The sequence below is a fragment of the Neopelma chrysocephalum genome, unplaced genomic scaffold (genome assembly GCF_003984885.1).
Source record: "Neopelma chrysocephalum unplaced genomic scaffold, ASM398488v2 Primary Assembly neopelma1_184629, whole genome shotgun sequence".
NCBI lineage: Eukaryota > Metazoa > Chordata > Aves > Passeriformes > Pipridae > Neopelma > Neopelma chrysocephalum.
The window spans coordinates 1,524-21,554 of record NW_020938506.1 but is presented as its reverse complement, the minus strand read 5'-3'; the positions used below and the strand labels follow the sequence as shown (position 1 = coordinate 21,554).

The 20,031-nt window shown below is 59.4% G+C and overlaps 1 protein-coding gene across 1 annotated transcript; it reads right to left on the bottom strand.

Moving 5' to 3' along the window:
* Positions 1-3,364: 3,364 nt before the first annotated feature.
* Positions 3,365-14,028, bottom strand: LOC113962700 (sulfhydryl oxidase 1-like). The gene is made up of 12 exons (XM_027673464.1): positions 13,724-14,028; positions 11,435-11,535; positions 10,071-10,119; positions 9,787-9,889; positions 8,918-9,008; positions 8,546-8,691; positions 7,969-8,103; positions 7,645-7,774; positions 5,700-5,822; positions 5,466-5,610; positions 5,031-5,210; positions 3,365-4,647 (listed from the first exon to the last, which is right to left on the bottom strand). Exons 1-12 carry the CDS (start codon positions 13,998-14,000, stop codon positions 3,926-3,928), a joined length of 2,202 nt encoding a protein of 733 aa, XP_027529265.1. The 5' UTR covers positions 14,001-14,028; the 3' UTR covers positions 3,365-3,925.
* Between the last annotated feature and the right edge of the window lie 6,003 nt (positions 14,029-20,031).

Sequence of the window (20,031 nt, the reverse complement as noted above, 5' to 3'; positions counted from 1 at the left end):
GCCCTCACCTGGGGGGAGCATCGTGCTGCAGGGGGGGGCTCCCACCACTAAAAAAAATACCCCACCAGCATCTTCCCCCCTGCTTGCTCACGGCTCACCACATCTTCCCAGCAGAGCCTTCATCCCTTCCTCTCCTTGTAGTACTGCTTTGTTCCCCTCTGTCCTTCCTGCTGTCCATCTGTTCCTCATGTTGGTGGGGGTTTTTTTTTGGTCTCTGGGTGTTTTCTAGGTCACTTCTGAGCTTTTTTGGTCTCTTTTGGGTTTGTTTTCCCCAGCATACAGTTATCCCAGCACATGAGGAGGAGGGGATTGTGGAGATGGGCACGAGCTTCTTGCCCGGCAAACCCCCTCTGTGCCACCCAAAATGCTGCTGGGTCCTTCCTGCTGGTGCCCAAGGAGGGAGGTTACAGGTGACAGGTGTGAAAGGCCCCCCTTCAGGCTTTCTCCTCCTCCCAGAGCTAAAACAGAGCCAAGGGGCGGTGCAGAACGGTTGAATGTCATAATTTTCATCAGGTTGCATTTGTGAGGCAGTTTGGGGAGTTCTGGCCCCGCTCAGTTGCCCCACTCCCACCTTGGCGTTGCCCAAACCCCTCTGGCCCTGCAGCTGGATGAAGACACGAGCAGTGTGAGGTAATGATGCAAAACCCACAGAGGAGCAGGGACGGTGCTCCTGCACCTTCCCTACCGGGCTTAATCCCTAATAAAATGCAGGTAAACCCCAGAGCTGTGCCGAGACACGGACCCAGCCTCCCCTTGTGCGCCCCAGCACTGGACACGTTGGAATTGGGGCCGGTTTGGGCAGCGTGTCACGAGGGGGACATCGGTGCATTGTTCCCAGATGCAACAGCAGGATTTCAAGGCAGAATTGAGGGCAGGGGGTGCAAGGAAAACCCACTCTTGATCCAGGCTGGGGGATGCAAGCACAGCTGTGTCCCTCGTCAGCAAACCCCGAGTGGGTTTGGAGGTGCTGGGGAGCTGAGCCAACAGCCAGGCTTTGTGCCACCCATGCAGTGAGCTTGCCAGGTCTCAGCCCAGCCCCCCAGAGCCCCCCTGTGTGACAAAACCCGCCCCCCCCCCCCCAAGGGGGGAGCCATCCTTACAGCGACAAAGCTGCCACAGCCACCCTTAGGCATGGGGCCACCTCCCCTCTGGGCAGCCTCGGCCGCAGCACCACAAGCCCCCACCACTCCCCACTTCTGACTTATCCCGGTAATTACCCCCTCCCACATACATCTCTATTGCCAGGGGTGGCCTGGAGCGAGGACAGGCATATTGAGACCCGGGTACTCACCAGCAGCCGGAGAAAGCCTCTCCCCTCGCAGGCACGGGGCGTCACTAATTGTAATTGAAAATTAATTGGCGCTCAGCGAACCCCGGGTGATTTTACGGCCGGAGCGCGGGTGGAGAAGAGATGCCGGCGGAGAAAGGCTCTTGCCTGCGCCGTGGAGGGAAAGGGAAGAGGGGCAAGGCTGGAGGGAGCGAGCGCCGAAGGGGTGGGAGGGTGGCTGGGTGTGTGTGGGGGACGGCCACCGGCCTCGTGGAAAATTAAATTGCACTTGAGGGTAAATTGTATTAGGGAACAGCGGCCGCCTCACGCCAGCCTGAGGCCATTTGAGTAATTAGCCCCAGGGACCCCCCCGGCTCGAGGCAGTGCCGGGAAGGGGTAACTCCATCGGGGAGGGCACCTCGCAGGGCTTGGTGTGGGGATCCCCCAGGACAGCCTGTCCCACCTGTGAGTGTGGCCACGGCATAGTTTGATGCTCCCCCTGTGCCAGGGCTGGGGTGGGGGCCTGTCCCCAAGTCACCATCCTGGGGGGGGGACACAGTGTGGGGGCACCGAGCTCTGCCGCAGCCTCCTGCCTGCACTGGCCCCTTTGTGCCCTGAATTGGGGTTCCCCAGGTGTTGGAGGGGGACACTCCGGTGCCACAGTCCGGAGAGCCGGGGCCGGGAGGATTGGGACTGCACCAAACAGGATTACGGAAAGTCTATTTACTAGACTCTCTTTTTCCTGCGTGCACGGAGCTTTACGCCGCGGGCCTGTCGGGGGTGCTAATCTGGGCATCCCGCTAACCCCCTTCCGGCAGCGCCCACCTCCCCAGCCCTAATCCCCCACACCCTCCTGCCGCAGCCCCCCCGCGCACCCACCTACAGCGCTCCCCTGCCCGCCCCCGGCACTCCCACGGAGATATTTTGGGGCTGAGGTAACCGCGGGCAGCCCCACATCGCAATCCCTCCGTCCCACACAGGGGAGCAGCTGGCGGGGAGGGGGTGAAAGGGGGGTTATTGATGTTGGGGGTGAACCCCCCAGGGAAATCAAGGAGAAGGAGGCAGCAGCGATGAGACTTCCCCATCCATCACCCGGTGGTGGGCAGGGCTGGAGGGACGCAGCCCCCCCTCCACGCTGGGATGAGGCCACTGAGTCCCCGGCTAAGGGACATGGCCAAGGCCAAGTGGGCCAGCAGTGGCGGGACCGCGGTGCCAGCGCCACAGCCCCCGGAGGTGTGACCACGCACAGGTATTAAAGAAGGAGAGACCGAACAAGGGAATTCATTTCAAGGGCAGTGGGGAAGGAAAGGATGGAGGAGGCAGAGCTCCCGTGCCTGGACAGGAGCGAAGCCGGCCGCTCCCCTCCCCTTCCTGCCAGCCCTCGCCTCCCACCTGGGCAAAGTGAAGATATCAAGAAAAAGGCTCCAAATCGGATTGACACCCCCCCTCCCCCTTAATAAAGTTTATTATCGGCCGGGCTCTAATCCTTTTAAATCCCCCACGCGGGGGGATGGGCCAGGATTAGGGGAGGGCAGCGTAATCCCAATGAATTTGTTACAGGGGGATTTAGGCAGCGCCGGGAGAGCAGATGGCCCCAGCCCTGGTTCTGGAAAACAACCATTTTCCTTAATGATTCCTAACAAGGATAAAAGGGCAGAGAGAATCGGGGACAGGCACAGGGGGCCCACGCCCACGGTGATCCTGCTCCCCAGGGATGCCGCCGTGTGTCTCCCTGCTTCGGACCATGGGCGTGGCCAGCACTGAACTGCAGCTCCACAGCTTGTGCCAACTTTTTTTCCAGCAGCTTCCTGGTCCCCACAGATTCTCTTCCCCTCACTCTGCCTGAGGAGAAATCATGAGCCACCCCAGGGACAGGGACATGCCAGCTGTAGGGGGGGGGGTGGGAAGGGGAGGGGGAACGGCTACTGGTGCATCTCAAAGCAAAAATGTACAATCATAATTAAAAATATTTAAAGGAGTTTTAAACCAAGTGCTCTTCTCAGGGCGATGGGGAGGCTGGAGAGGGGACAGCAGGAAGGGAAGATGGCACCCCAGTGTGCCCACACAGCAGGGACCAGGCAACACAGCAGGACAGGCGTCGGCAAAAATAATTTATTCCACTAAGACAAGCAGAGAACGAGCAACAGCGCAGGGAGGCGGCGAGGAAAGGTGGGGGGGTCCGGGCCCTGTCTCAGAAGGGGGACACAAAATGCAGCTGAACCCATGACTGCCACCCCCACTCATCAGCCTCCGCTTTTGGGGGGTTAAACCCCCATCCTCCTGGCCCCACTAGTGGTTACACCCCGAAGGGCTGCTCCTCAGCACAGGACCGGGATTCCCAGTTTGAAACCAGCCTAGTGTCTGGGAGCTTCCAAGGGCAGCTGGGTGCCAAAACACAAACCACTGTTGGCATCCCAGCTCCTGCATGCCCAAAAACATGGCACTATGACCTGAGAGGGGGATGCTCCAACACCTTCCCCCCAAAAACAGCCCTACACCCTCCGCCCCCTACCACGGGTGAGGTGACTGCCGTGACTGGGGCAGCTCCCAAGGGGGATGCGCCAAACCCCTTCCCGCTGGGGGACAAAACGCTTGCCCAGCGGCGCTCTGACTCAGCCCACCCTCCCTATGGACAGCCCCCAGCCCCCCAAACCCCTCTCAGGCCATGGGGAAGCCAGGGCGGCCTTTCCGGGCGCGGGTGCGGAGGCGGAAGAAGGTGTACATGGCCAGGAGGCACATGGAGGAGAGGAAGTAAAGGGCGATGCAGAGGCTGATGTCCAGGCGGGAGAAGCCCAATCCAAGCACCCGCAGCCAGGGGCTCCTCCGCAGGCCCTCCCCGACATCCTCCTCCTCCCGGAGCACGATGCCGGGCGCCCGCCGGCGCTCCCTGCCCTCGCCGGCATCCCGGGGCAGGGCGATGGTGTCCCGCTTGCTGATCCTGCGGCGCCGGCCGGACGCGGCCCGCAGGGCCTGGGTCTTGAAGTGCTGGTCGCTGAAGGAGTCCAGGTCCACGATGTCGTCGCCCATCTTGGGGATCAGCCGCACGATGCTGGGGCGCCGCGGCTCCGCGAGGGCCGGCCGCCCCGCAACCCTCGCCTCGCCCTCCCTCTCCTTGTCCTCCTCTGCCTCTTCTCTCCCCCTCTCCACTCGAGGGCCCTCGGTGCCCAGCCTGGCGCCGGTCCCCTCCCTGGCCCCGGGGATGGGGTCGGGCTCGGCATAGTCCATGTAGATGTTGGCCGGGGAGAAGTGTGCCTTGAGGAAGGTGACCACGGCCGGCTCCTCCCAGGCATGTACCCCCCGCTCCTCCTTGTGGCACTGGGGACACATGTCCGGCGGAGGCCACTGCAGCTTGGGGAACTTGGGGTCCTCCGTGTCACCTCCTGCAGGGACCGGAGCCAGCGAGGGGGTTAGAGGGGACATGTGACACCCTCCCCCTGTATCAGTATAAACACACTGGAGAGTCCAGCAGCTGGGGATGGGGACGTTTGGACGAGCCATCTTGGGAGGAGGGGTCCTCCAAGGGCATGTGGCAGCTTTGGGGAGCTCCCTGCAGGGAGCACGTAAGACCCAACTGCATCTCCAGGGCAGTCTGAACCTGGGTGACCAGCTGCTGTCCCCTGAGACGGGGGACAATGGGATGTTCCCACCGCTGCCCCCTGCAGCCATTTGCCAGATCCATCCAGGAGGAGGGATGTTCCTCCCCCTCACCTCCCCTTTTCCCTGGGGAAGCCGCTCCGACTCCCCTCCTGGCAGCCCCCCTTACCCGCCAGGCGAGCGTTGACCTCGTTGTGGTGGGACCAGAGCCAGAGCACGGCCTCCTCCCGGCTCGACACCCGGTCCATGGACTTGGCCGCCATGTCCTCGAAGTGCTCGGCGCACTCCTGGCAGCCGAAGAAGTGCCGGACGTAGCAGCGCATGGTGCTCAGCACCTCCAGAGGCAGCTCTGGGGGGAGGCAGAGGATGGGGGGGAAAAAGGGAGGGTGAGCCCAAACCCCACAGTGCCACCACTGCAGTCCCACAGTTGAGGTGGTGACCCCGCGCTGTGACTCTGTGTCTTTTGTGCCCCCTGCAAACCTGCCTCTGGACGAGATGAAGAAAGGGGGAAACAAGGCTTTTCCTGCACACAGCCCCCCTGCCCATGCCACAGCCCACCCAGACACACCCTGTCTGAGCCCAGTTCCCCCAGGGATGCCGATACCTTTGTCAGGGCCGTTCTTGGCAGCCTGGACGGTCAGCAGGTGGAAGATGGTCCAGAGCCCACAGGGGTAGCCACGGAAGTGGCGTTCGCTGCCCTGGCAGCCCACCCAGGTCACATTGGTGGGGAGCATGGCGGGGTTGGAGGCCTGGTGGACAGACAGACAGGTATTGCCAGCTGGGGGACAAGGGGCAGGGTTAATGAGAGCAGGGGCCAGGGTCCCCGTGGGCATCTTACATCTTTGTTATTCTTCATGGCCTCCTTCAAAACGTCGCGGGGCAGCTCGGGCTCCGTCCAGTTCCTCAGCCAGCCATCCAGGGTCTGCAGGTAGGTCTGCACGCAGGGGCGCCCGGGGAAGTACTGCAGAGGGGGGAGAGGGCTGAGGAAACACAGACTCCATGCTGGGAGCAGCCTGCAGGCACCGCCAGCTCACCAGGACAGGCACTGGGCAGCACCAGCATCCTCTGTGCTGGAGGGCAGCAGCGTCCTGGCAAGGTTTTGGTGCCTGTGTCCAAGGGGCTGGGGGCTGTGCCTTGTCCCCCCACAGTTGGCAAGTCCCCTGTGTGCATGTTCAGGCTCCAAACCTCAGCCCCAACTGAGGGAGGCAAAAAGCCACTCTGACCATAAGTCTGGCAAAGCCGATTAGCAGCTGCACTTTAAAACCACTCCAGGGAGAGGGGCCAGCCCGTGCCATTGATGGATGGACAGACAGAGGGACCAAGGATGAGACCAGCAGCACACAGGAAGAGTGATGGGGAAGCCAAAGAAAGGAGCGTTTTGCTGAATCTGACCTGTTATTTCTGGGCCTGTGGGGAATCACAGTGGAAGACCCAAATTCACAGACTTCATCTGCGACCTGATAGTTCTGCTGCAAAATGCACCGTCACCCCGGCTCCTGGGACAGGAGGAGGCTTTGCCATGCAATTCCCTGCTTTCCAGGCTTCTTTCCGCATTAGGATTTTTACCTCTCTCCTTCCCTTTAAATATCTCTTGGGATCGCAACAGTTAAGGCTTGGACCTGCTGGCTGAGCTCCCCCAGGCTGAGCCTGGGCTGGCAGCAATCCTGGGGATGCTGCTCCGTCCTGTGGAGGAGTGCAGGAACGGCAGCACTGGCTCAGCATCCTCGGGGAAGCACCGGCACCCACCACCCACCACTACAGCTCATGGAGGGGAAAGTTTGCAGGAAGGATTAATAGTGGATCAAATAAAACCACTGCTGCTCCCCACCACCCCAGTCAGGGAGCTGGTGTGATGGGGGTTTGTTTCCCTAACTCTGTGGTTCTCATTAAAGGGAGAAAGAGCAAGGGTGATGGCTGGGGGCAAACAGAGGAGGAGCCACATGAAGTTCTGAGCTGAGGACTTAAGACTTGTTGCACCAGTGGCTCATGTTTGGAGCTCTTTCCTGGGGAAGAGCAGACAGGGGTGGGAACAGGGGGTGTCTTGCACATGTGCAAGGTCCAAACTGAGCATGAGACCCTGTGTGACAAAGGAGGGAGCAAAGAAAGTGGGCATGGCCGGGTGAAGGTCTGCCAAGGAGCCCAGGCTGTGACAGGGATGGGGACAGGGCTCCTGCAGACCTAGTGGCAAAACCTCAGTCAAATGCAGCACTCAGTCACAGCAAGAAATTAAACTGCCCTGCCTGTGCTGGCTCAAAGCTCCCATTCACTTCAGCTTCACGAAGCCCAACAGAGAAGAATAAAGGAGACCTTAAATTAGGCTCTTCCGGAGCCTGACTCAGAGCAGGAGTCCCTTTCCTGGACTGTTATCAAAGGAGCCTGCAGAGATCAGCTCCTGGAGCTGAGCATGGAGATCAGACAGACAAACCCCTCTGACCATCTCTGACAACCCAGCAGGCAACAGCCTCTCTTCTGAAAAGACCTGCTGCCTTGACACCTCCTGCGAGTGCCAATCGTGCTCTGCCCACCAAAGCAGACACCCCACATCTTGTCTGAAACACTCCAGCACCCTCTCTTGGCTCTTGTTGGGACTCTGGGCTGAATGTGGACATCCACAGGGGTGGGGACTGTCTGACAGCAGCCCTGGGATACGCTGAGCACCAGGACACAGGGCTCACACCCAAGGCCGCCACGCTTCGCTACCTGCGAGCACCGGGACGTGGTGGCCCGTCCCCTGCGCCTGCATTTCACAAACAGCTCCTCTCCCAACACCGAAAGCTCCTCACCTTCACCAGTGCAGCCACGTAGCACTTGAAGGCGGCCAGCTGTGCTCCCGACAGCGCCGAGGCTCGTGCGGCCTCCACCCGCAGCGAGTAATGCAGCGCGGACTCCAGGTCGGCCATGTACAGCTTGGAGCTGGGGAGGGCAGCGCAACATCAGGGCCCATCAGTCCCTTAACTCGCAACCCCAGACACTCAGCCACGACTCGGTGTTCTCCCAGGGGAAGGCACGGTCCCAGCCCTTCGCCCACCCGTGGCCAAGGCACCTCCTCCTCCTCCTCCTCCTCCCCCCAGCCCCAGGTGCCCCGGGATGGTGCCGGGGGGTCTGACCGGTCGGCGCGGATCAGCGGGGCCGCGTCGGTCTCGTTGGAGGTGCTGCTGGTTGTGTTCAGCTTGTAGGAGCCGCGGGTGATGCCCGTGAGCGTGCGCAGGTAGTAGGTGTAGAAGGAACGTGCCTCGATGTGCCTGCAAGGAAGGAGAGGCCGTGAGCACGTCCCTCTTGCCTCCCAAACAGCCCCTGACCCCAAGGAGGAAGCAAAGGAGATGAAGGCGTAGCCAGACAGGCAATCAGACCTGGGGAGTGCATGTGGGGTGGTTTGTACTCTCCACCTGCCCTGGCAGTGGGTATCCTGACACACAACCTGCAGCAGAGCTGAGCCACCACCTCCAGGCAGATGTGGTGTGGGGATGGCTCAGTCACAAGCCATTTTCCCTTCTGCTAGCTCCAGGCAGGGCTGGCAGTCCTGTTCAGTGCCCACCAGCAACCCTCTGCCAGCCTCGCCAGCCCAGCCACTGTCTCCTTTCCTAATGAACTTTCCAACAATTACAAAGGAGCACAGAGAGATGGAGCACAAGCGTGGCACCCCACCAGCACCCCCAGACTCACCCCACCGTGTCCCACACTCACACGGGCAGGCGGGAGAACGAGCCGTTGCGGAAGAGCAGGTATCCAGAGGGGAAGGTGGTGACCCCGAACTTCTCCACGAGCTCCTCCTCGCTGCTCAGCACCCTCCTCACTGCCACATTCTCATACTGCAGCATGTCCAGGGCCACCTGCAAGCCCCAGGGTCAGATGGGGGGTGCAGAGGGACCTCCAGCCCCACCAGGGATGCAGCAGGGCTGTTTAACGCCCTGTGTAACTTTGCACCTGCTAAGCCATGTGCAAGCTGAGCAGGGAGCCTGCCTGGAGAGAACTTCTCTGCCAAAGGCACCCAGGAGTTATCAGGCACCAGGGACACGTGCTCCAAGAGACATGGGGAATAAAGGCAGCTGTACCCACCTCTCTGCCCACGAAGGAGTTGCTCTTCTCAAAGATCAGCGCCAAGTACTGGTCCTTGTTCCTCTGGAAGAAAGTGCGAACCTCCTCCGTGCTGCAAGAGAGAGGAGGGAGGCAGCAGGTGCCTTGGCATCAGCAGGATGCTCTGCCCTCCCACTCAGAAGGAGCAGGACTGAAATCCGGCAGGGAATGCTGGTGCAGGTTCAGCCCCACTGAGCCAGCAGTTCTTCCCTGCTCAAGTTTCCAGCCCAATTTTCTGCTCCGGTACACAGGCTTTGAGAAAACCCACTGGGGTCAGCCAAGGAGGTGAAAAACAAAGCACAGGCAGGCCAGGGCAAGAGGGAGCTGCACACTCACCCAGGGGATAAAGCAGCAATGAACCTGTACCAGGGCTAGTGTTTCTTTTTGGCTAGGACACAAAGGCACCAGAGACCTGAAGCAAAAGCCCAGCTCAACCATTGCTTTGGGAAATCCAAATGGTCCCTCCCAGGACAGTGGAGCAACTGCCTGGTCTGGCAAGGACAACATTGTACAGAATCAAGAAAACCCTTCCTCAGGACAGTAAAAACTCCTAATGGCAGAAGCCTCACTCAGCATGGCACAGCATTGCCACATCCCCAGGAATTGGGGGCCCAGGAATTGCTTGCTCTAATTAAGGTTGATGAGCAGGTTCGTTAGGAGATGCAACAGCATGGCCCATCTCATCCGGGCCACGTAACTGGCTCTACCCTGGCCAGGTGATCTGTGTCTCCCTGGGACGTGGGTGATGCAGTGGCTGCTCCATGCTTGGTTTTGATTCAGGATTTCCCAAGAAAGCTGCTCCCCATGGGACAGAGGCCACCAGAGCCACCCCCACATGCCAGTGCCCCTACCTGGCCGGCTCCAGCGGAGGACAGGCGGGTGGCCAGGAGTCCTGGCTCTGCTCAAGGTTGGTGATGATGGCATGGCGCAGGTCCTCGACCGTGGCACTGGGATCTGCAGGGGGACAGGATGCCAAGGAGTCAGTCCTGGGGAAGCCAGTCCCATGGGCTGAGGCCCAGGGGAGCTTCTTGAAGCTGACCCCCACCAGACTCCCCAGTATCCCAATGCATGGGGTGTGGGGGCAGCAGGGACATTCACACCCAGGGTAAAAACCCCCATGGCTCTGAATACTCACTGGTAATCCTTATCCCATCTTCTGCCTTCTTGCTAAAAGCTCTGAAGAACTGAAAGGGAAAAAAACCCACAAGGGGAAACTGGAGTGAGTGTTTGGAGTGGGACGGGGGCAGTGCAGCCCAGCAGGCTGAGGCTGCCCACAGACCAGCTCTGCCTCAGTTTCCCCACAACACTGCAGAACATCAACTGTCACCAGCCACCACAGAGGGAGCTCCCGACCGTGTTCCCATCTTTTGGGGCATCCTTGGAGGGGAGGGACGCAGGGGAGGCTGGGAGCCTGTCCAGCCAAGGGCTGAGCACTGGCAGGCAGTGGAGCAGGTGTCTCCAGGGGTCCCACAGAGGCAGCTGGAACCTTCCCAGTCCTGGAAACCACAGTCTCTCTGCTCCAGAGCTCTGACAAAGCAGGAGACAGGGGTTTTTCCCCCCCTCCTGGCCTCCCACAGTGGCTCCAGTGCCCACAGTACAGCCACAGCAGCGACAGCAGGTTGCATCAGCCAGGTGTTTGCTTTGCAGGCTGGGCTGGGAGCAGGGACTGTTTGCAAAAGGTGCTTGGCAGGGACAGGGGATGTGAAGCAAGTGACTTCATGGCATGGCCACATCAGCACAGCTCCCTGCCCTGGGAGATGCTTCCTCAGTGTCCCAGGGCAGTGGGTGCTCAGTGAGACCCCAGGGCAGGGCTGGGACCAAGCCAACCTGCCCGGAAAAGCCCCAAATCTGACTCCACCTTGAGCTGACCTGTAAGCTGAGACTGATGGCATGTCTGATAAAACCCTTATCCCTACCCAGTTCCATCTCAAGGCAATCCTGGTTTTAACTGCCAGGTTTAGCACCTGGAGTGCTTTGGCTTCACTGCTTGTGTTGGAGCAAGGCTCTGTTTGCAGCGGGAAGTGCTGCAAAACAGTGTATTGACACAGCTAAAGGGCTGGGCACAGGCCCAGGAGGAGGGGTGGCACCCTGCCAGCCACCGCAGGAGGCTCCCAGGAGACACCACCTCCTGCAGCATCCCTGTGCCCTCCTACAAAACCTGCCCCTGCAACCTGTCTCTGCCCTCCAACAGCCTTTCCACGGCATTTTCAACTCAGGATTCAGACTCTCCCCTCCTAGGAGAGATCCAGCCTCTACATTTCGTCACGAAGCAGCATTTTGGTTTTCCCCCACCCTGTTGCTCCATCACCCAGCAGTTGTGCTGGCTGCAGCCCGGCCACAGCTATGTTTTGGGGAAGGGCAAAACAGCTCCAGCCTGCACAACCCCAAAGGGAGTATTTTGGTCCAATAGCCCTGTCGATTTCATTGAGCAAGAGCAGGACAGGCCAAACGGCAGAGCACAGTGAAACCCAGGAAGTGCCTGGCACACACGGCCCTCACCTTCATCGTGGGGAAGCCGGTTATCCCAAAATCGGAGCACACTTGCTGGTTGTCCTCGTCGGCACAGTCGATGGCCGCCAGGATCACCGCAGGCCTCCACTCTGAGGGGACAGAGGATGAGGTCAGCTCAGCTCAGCCCCTCTGTGGCCCCAAAAATTGCCCTCCTCCCGGCAACTGCTGTGGAGACAGCAGCGATCTCCCACTGTGACGGTGGCACAGATCCTCCTGTCCCAAAAATCACTGCTCGCTCTTTGCAGGACACCGACTAATGTTTTCCAAGCCCAAACGCCCAGAGCCACGGTCCATGCTGGTGTTTGGTGCCCTACTTTTCGGGCAGCAGGAAGAGGGAAAGCTGTGAGGCGGGACCTGGCTTTGCACGCCCTGCCCTCGCCAGTGCCGGAGCTCAGGAAGCTCTGCCCGACAGTGCCTGCCCAGCTGGTTCTGCCTGTCCAGCCTCTGCCCCAGCTCCTGGGAAGAGGCCACCGGGAGAAGGGGAGGGATGGCTAACCATGGCTCAGGGAGAGCAAGGAACATGGGCTCCACCTCATCTCACCCCAGACCAAGGGCACGGTCAATAACCGGTAGGGACCAACCCAAAACCAGCAGCCAAGCCAAGGCACTGCAGCAGAGCCCCCCTGGTTTCCAAGCATTCACTCCCCCCTTTGTGACTGTCCACCTCCTCCCTGGTGAGGACTGGCAGGTTCCTGGGGTAAAACAGATGGAGAAATGGGGGCATGGAGGCATTTTAAGCAGCTGGCTCTGAAAACCAGCAGGAAAATGGAGAATAAAGCTCTGAAATGGCTTCTTTTTAGTGTAAAGGACACAAGCTGGAGAACACCCAGCCTCTCCTTAGAGCGGGACAGGGAGGGACACAGTGCCAGCACATGGATGGAGCCCGTGCTGCCCTAGGCTGGAGCACGTTGGAGGTAGAGACCTGCTGGGATCGTCCTGTGTCTCAGGTGACAGGGCAGGTGAGCCGTTTCCCACTGCCCCGGCACCCGTGGCACAGGAGGGCTGGTGACAAGCCCTGCTGCACGGAGCCAGGCACGCTCCTGGAGTCATCCGCACGTGGTGCCCGCGGGTCACCCTGGCATCCTCCCCACCCAGCCCACTCCTACGAAAATCCACCCGTGGGAACGGGCAGCGAGGATGCTGAGCAGCACGGGGGCGGCTTCCCCGCCCTGCCTCCACGGTCACACTGTCCGCGGTCCAGCCTCCGGAGCGGGGAGCCCTGGGGGAACCCTGTTCTGGAGAGGGGCCAGGAGAGCCGGCGTTCTCCCCGCGGGGCCCGGGCACGCATCCCATTCCTCACATCCTGCCCCGTTGGGGATCGCTGACGGCATCCCCGGGGAGGGACGGCATGCCCTCGGAGGGACGGGATGCCCGCCCGGCCGGCGCCCTGACTCACCCCGCAGCGACCGCGCTGTATCAATTACGGCAATAACAGGGAGCGCGCCTCGGGATGCCGCGGGAGGCAGGATGAGCCCCGCCGGGACGAGGGGCACGGCAGCGGCGTGCGCGGGTCGCCAGACGGGGCTGGGCACCAGCCAGGCCAGGCATCAAGGTCAAAGCCGGGAATAAACCAGCTGGGATCAGTGCCCAGCGCCCTGCCATCCCTATCCATGTGGGCACCGGGAGAAGCGGGGCTGAGGGAGGGTCTGGGGGCCAGCAGGACCCCCCCTATGCCTGGGGCGGGCTCAGTCTGGGCTTCTCCCAGCTGAAGCGTCTCCAGGGATGCTGCTAAGCCAGGCCTGGATGTCATGGGGAGGCCCTGGGCACCGTGGGGGGGGCTGGGCCTTCCCACCAGGCTGCCGCTCCAGGGAGGCTGGGCCGCAGGGGGGTTCTGGGGGGCTGATGGAGGGAAGGGCAGAGGGGATGGAGGGCTGCTGATGGGGAGGGCGCAGAGGGGATGCAGGGATGCTGACGGGGACGAGGATGCAGGGCCAGGGATGCAGAGAGGATTTAAGAGTGTGGGTGGAGAGGAGGAGGGGGATGATAGGACAAGGACGCAGGAGGGATTTAGGGGCGCTGATGGGGCTTCAGGGGCACAGGGAGGATTTGGGGGTGCTGACAGGTGAACAGACAGCGATACAGGGGGAATTTAAGGGTGCAGGGGCGGAGGCACGGGCGATTAAATGGGGTGCTGATGGAAGAGATCAGAGACGGGGATAAGGGGCAGGGGGTACAAGGGCACGGGCGCAGGGAGGGTTGGGGGGTGCTGATGGGGGGCCAGGCGGGCATGAGGCGAAGGGGGGGGGGGGCGGCGGCACAGCGGGGCCGGGGACTCACCGCGGATGTCGTGGGCCAGGGCCCGCCATGTGGGCGCGAAGTGGACGCAGTGGCCGCACCAGGAGGCGAAGAACTCGACGGCCCAGGCGCTGGAGGAGCCCAGCAGCCGCCCCTCCGCGTCCGGCCCCAGCAGCTCCAGCGGGTCCGAGGGCGAGTAGAGGCGGCCGGGCCGCGCCGCGGGCAGCCGGAGCAGCAGCAGCAGCAGGAACGGCAGGAGCAGCGGCGGGAGAGCCGCCGGCCCCCCGCGACCCCCGGCCCGCGCCCGCCGCCGCCACATCGCCCGCCAAGGCCGCCCGGAGCCGCCCGGAGCCGCCTTTAGCGCCCGGAGCCGCCCTTGGCACCGCCCCTGAGGCGGGGCCGGGGCGGGGACACGGCGGGGAACCCCCCCGGCACCCCCCGGCGAGGGGGATGAGCCCAAGGACCCCCCTCAGCCCCCCACAGCGCGGGGGGAGCCCCCAGTAACTCTCCAACCTCCCCTCAACGCCCCTACATTGTGGAGGGGGCGCAATACCCTTCACAGGTCCCCCAAATCACAGGGAAGCCCCAAATACCGCCCCAGATCCCCCCTGGTGCGCTCACATCACAGGGGAGCCCTCAATAACCACTCCCCCCAGCTTCCTCCCGGTGCCCCTACATCGGGGGGAGCCCGCAATGGCCCCCCTTGATGCAGTTACCCTCCCTTAGGGGGCAGATGGCATAATACAATAAAATTCTGATAAAGCAAGGAATGCCCAGGGAGGTGGTGGAGTCACAGTGCCTGGAGGTGTTTAAGGAAAGAGTGGACATGGACTGGACTAGCTGATATGGGTCTGTTTGGTCACAGGTTGGACTCGATGATCTTTTCCAACCTAATTCATTCTGTGATTCCGTAATGGCAACGGTGGCTGATTCAGCCCCAAAAACCGCAGTGCCACCATTACAGGCAGTGTCTGACATCAGCCGGTGTCACTGGGGCACCACCCAACAGGCACCCCGAGACCCCCCTGCCCCAACCCTGCCAGGGACACCCAGCGAGGATACCCAGTGACACCCCCAAAATCCAAAAATAAGCAGCCTTCCAACCCCAGTGGCCCCTTTAAGGGAATGGGTTCAAACTGAGAGTAGGTTTAGGTTAGGAAAAGCAGAATCTTCCCTGTGACTGTGGTGAGGCCTTGGCACAGGTTGCCCAGAACAGCTGTGGCTGCCCCATTCCTGGAAACGTTCAAGGCCAGGTTGGCCAGGGCTGGAAACAACCTGCTCTAGTGGAAGGTGTCCCTGCCCATAGCAGGGGGGTTGGAATGAGATGTTCTTTAAGGTCCCTTCCAGCCCAAACCCTTCTAGGACTCCATGATTCCATCCTCCCGGGGCCGTGCCTTCGCTCACGCACACACCCACGTCACCGGCTCCCAGGCGGAAGGTGCCCGTTGCTCAGAGCCCCGGGGCAGAGCCGGGCACCAGAGAGGTGGACACAGCCCCAAAATCCAGCCCTCTGCTCCCTCCCCAGCCCCTGAGGCCAAGGGAACCCCCAGCACTGGGGGGTGCTCATGGCTGCTGAGGGCTGGTTGCTGGCTCTGTCCCCAGGAAGGCCATTATCCATGCTGAGCCCCACCTAGGTATTTTAGGCGGACTTGCCATGCTAGAAAAACAAGCCTGCCAGAGCCAAGCCTTGCCGGGGCAGCAGAGGGCAGGGGCTCCACACGGGGCACAGCTCTGGAGAGTGACAGGGCCCCCTGAGACAGCCTGGCTTGGAGGGACAGAGCCTGGCGGACACAATCCGCGGCATTGCTCCCACCCATATTCGGCGGGTCCAGGCTGATGGGAATGGGGCAGAAGATGGTCTGCTCCAGCCCTGCCAGCTGTAATTAAATGCTTAAAGGATTATCACACCTCACCATCCAACCAGGATGGAGAGACACACAGCACAGTGCAGGGCTGCTCTGAAAGGTGGTTCCTCACTACTGACAGAGACCTTGCCGGGACTTGTCTTCATCCAGCTGGTGATTAAAAGACAAAAATCCTCTGTTTATGGATGTCATCACCGTTATCTTACCCAGGGTCAAAGCCTTTATATTCAGGGCTCATCAACTTGATTAGGTTATCCAGGGGAAGGAGAGGTGCTCAGCACCAGTGTAATTGCCAGCATCCTCCCCATCCAGCTCACTCCTTCCTCCGAGGCAGCCCAAATTCCTTGAATCCTTTTTCAGATGCAAAAGCAGCATGAACCCTTAAGGTGCAGGGGCAAGAGCCCACACCCCAGGGCTGCAGCTCCTTTTGGGGTGAGCCACACCATTGCTCATCTGCTGAAGCCCTGGGGTGGGGATGCTCCTGCTTCCTGCTGCCCCAGGAACAGCAAGGACTGCCGACCCTACTGCCCAGCTGGCACGTCCCATCCCCAAGGCTCCCCAGGCAATAGCCTCCTTCAGTGGCGGGGCGTGGAGTTTTCCAGGCACAGACTTGCCCCAAAAGCCTTTTTTTTCCTTTTAATGCTGCTGCAAAGCAAGAAAGGAGGCTTTTCTTCCACCTCAAACCAGGAAAAGACAGATTTTCATTGCAGAACACCCTGAGACAGGGCGTGGAAAGTCAAAGATGAAGCAGAGATTTTGAAACAACCCTTTTTAAGATGGATTTGAGAGTAACTAAGATGAATTAAAAGCAATCAAGGAGCAGTAGAAGTCTGGGGAGGTTTTAGAAACACACTCCCAGCGCCATCTGCCTTTTTGTCCTCTCTGGCTGCCAGTGGAGCCTGCAGGCCGCAAAGCCATGGGATGGGTGCTGGGTGACCCTGGATGCCCGGCTGCTGAGCCCCAGCCAGCCCTGAAGCCCAACTTTAGGCTTCCATGGCACATTCAGGAAGCTCCTTGGTTTTCACAACCAACTCTTCAGTGCCCAGCTCAGCATCCTTAACTTTGGGAAGAGTTGTACTTCACTCCTACATAGCAAGGCCATGGGCTAAGGATGACCACAGAGGTTCCCATGCTGCACAACTCTCTATGCAGCAGCTGAGCAGTGGCTTCAGTTCATTAAGCTCATCAGCTCTAAAATCTCCTTTCCCAGACTAACACCCAGCAGGAATCTCCTTGAAGTCAACGAGGCGTGGGCAACATCAACAGGCTGAGAGCCTCAAAGGCCGCCACGACCTCACCAAAATCATTTCAGCCCTGCAGAACTTGTTTCGTGCACCCAAAATGGATTGTTTTCACAGACACAAAGCTACCCAGGTTGCCTCTGTGCTGAGTTAGAGAGGAGAGGAGGAAAAAGTAGTCGGGTTTTATGTATTCAGCCCTTGAAGTGATGGAAAGGACTGCCTTTCAAAGAATGGAGAAAGGCTTTTATCGTCCATTTTTAAAAGCATGAATCTGCCTGCAAAACACCAAAGGTTCAAAATGGCCAGGTGAGCCAACCCAGGACCTTCTTGCTTCTTTTTGGTTGAGAAGGTTCGGGGCCAGGGAGGTCCTGAAATGGACTTTCTTCCTTGAAAATTAAAGAACACGTTCCTACCTAATTGTGTGATTCCAGGAACTGACTCCAAGGAAAACACGCAACCAGTGCAAGACTCATGATAGAATCATGGCAACTCCGTCACCCAGCACTGGCATTTGGGAGGCTGTTCAGAGAAGTTTGCATCCAACTGCCCCATAAGCACCTTGGAAATACCAGTTGCAGAGGAGGCTTAACAGTTTTCCTCTCCAGGGTCACAAGATGGGAGTGATGAACTCAGTGGAGCCTTCCTTGATCTGCGGCACAGCACTGCTTAAAGTGCAGTCCTTCTGTAAACAAAAGAAAAAGCCTCATTTCCCCGATCAATGTCTCCAAACAGCCTCAGAGGGTGAGTGAAAATTGTGCCACCTGCCATCTCCCTGACATTCCAATCCAGGTGACACTTTTCCACTAGTGGCACGAGTCACACCTCCACTGAGACATGGCTTCAGACGAGACCTTTGGAAGCGTCTGTGCCACAAACCTGCCAGCTTTGCCAACACAGGGAATAACACATGGAGTGGATGTAAACCCCGATGGCTTCCCACCCCCTGCATTGGCTCTGCTGGGCTGACACCTGTGAAGATCAGGAAAGCCCCTTGTAGCCCCCAGTGGTAGCTGGGAATTGCTGACTCTGAGAGACAGGCTTGGTCAGAAATAGTTGATTTCTACCTTTCAAGCCCAACCAGCCTGTAATAACGAGAGGCGTAAAAGCAAATCCAGGGTGCATTCTCAGGATGTGATGAATGTGTTCACGTAGTTTGTGTCTGCAGAGAGACTACAGCAGTACCAACCTCCCTGCTATTCACCCTCTGCTGATTCATCCCTGCTCCAAAGGACGGCAGCAACACTGCCCTTGCTCCTTTCAGAGGAACCTGGGGGGATCAGGAGGAACTGGCACTGTCATTGGTATGTCTGGGAAGGGAACATTTTACCTGCAAACTTAAGATCTACCAACAGTCATAAAGGATCACCATGACCCAGGCTGCACAGAGCAGATGTTTTCCACCCCAGCTCATCTTCCCAGTTTCCAGGAGCAGATTGGAGGAGGCCACACCGCCCAGATTTGCCACATCATTATTTGGCAGGTGGTTTAATTGCAGCGCATGAAACTGAGAATACCACAGGGATGACAACGGAGCACTCCTCTCTTGCTGTGACAGTAGTCCTGCAACGTAAGCAAGGTCTCACCTACCAAGGACTGCTGTGCCCAATCCCAGGTTCACTGAGCAGCACTAACTCCATCACCTCTATGGAGCAACGCAGATGGACATGGACGCTGGATCAGGCTCCTTGCTGAGCTCCTCAAGGCAAGCAACATGAAGGGTGGGGTCCCCTGCAGCCTCCTTTATTTTGCTAGAATAAAAGAAAATGAAATCTCTGGGACACCCTCAGAGCTGGTGTTAATTCACCTCCAGCAAATTCTCAGACAAAATCCTAGTTCGAGTCAGCCTAGATTTCACTGGGTGGTGAGTGACAGCCTGCAAGAGGAAGCCACCAGGAAACAACAATGGGGAGGGAACACAGCCCAAAGGACACGGAAGGAAGGTCTCGTACAGGTAGAGCAAAGGACTGGAAAACTGGGGCCAAGAGAAACATTCAGAGCATGAACCAACCAGACCTGCTCCAGGCCATCCTCACACAGCACACTTGAAAAGCAAACAAAGGTATCTATGTTCCAAGTGTCCCCCCACCATGCCCCTGGTCCTGCCCAACTCTCACCCTCCCAAACAGAGCTGCTCTATTCTCCTTTTCCCCAAATTTTTGCAGCACCTTATTCAGGAACAAGCAGGAAGGTACAGGGCTGGGGCTACGGGTTTTGTTTGCTCTAGTTTCCAGGTCTCACAGGGTGACTTTCCCTCCCCCACAGGACCCGCATCCCAGAGAGTGCCCTGTGCTTTCAAACTCCATTACATCTCATCTGCATTCCTGCCAGGCAATGGCCCATGCTCCGGGCTGGGTGCCAGCGGCTGGGCAGCCCCCCTCCTCTCCTTCCTGCACTCTGAAATCTGCTGGCGTTCAGCAGCTCCCCACCAGCTCCTTTTCTTCCGAGGGCTGTGTTAATGAGAGCCCGGACATCGCAGAAGCCCTTGTGCCAGGCAGGGCACGGCGGCGTCTGGAGCAGAGTCAACATTTCAAGTGCTCCAGCGCTCTGCCAGGCATTTCAGGACGTGGGATGGCTGCAGCTGGCACCACGCCCCCTGGGAGCGGGTGGTACCCGGGAAGGGAGGCACCAAAACAGTCCCACTCAATCCAGCGTGCCATCGGGAAGGCGGCTGCCTGCCATTGCCCAACCCGGGAGCTGCACCAGGTCCGCAGGTGAAGCGGCTGTCACAGGCAACCGCGCTCCGAGGGTGCCGGGAAGAGTTGCACAAACACCACCGTAGAAAGTCAGCGCCGAAGTGAAGCAACGTAGACTTGCAAATGAGGAAATGAGAGCCTTCATCACGCTGATTACTGGGCATGCTGGGCAAGGACAGCAGCAAGGCAGCAGTTTGCTGTGTCACCCGCCGGAGCGCCCTGGCAGCGCTCCCACCACTCGAGCCTATTTTAAAGGAAGCCAGTTCTTCAGCCAGGAAAGCACAGATCAATTTTTTTTTTCCCGATGTGAAAAAGCCACTTCCAGGGATGGATGCTGATGGCTGCAAGTAGATCACTGCTCAAAAACACAGGATTCATGGAGCAAAATCGCTGCGGGGCGAGGAAAGCCGCGACACGGATGATCTCCTGCTGCTCGCTAATGAGCGCACAGGGGCCGCAGCACCACTTTGTCTTGGCCCTTTGGACATGAACGACCCACCGCTGAGTTGGCTGGTTCAACCCCCTGAGCGCAGAGGGCTGTGACGTGCTTC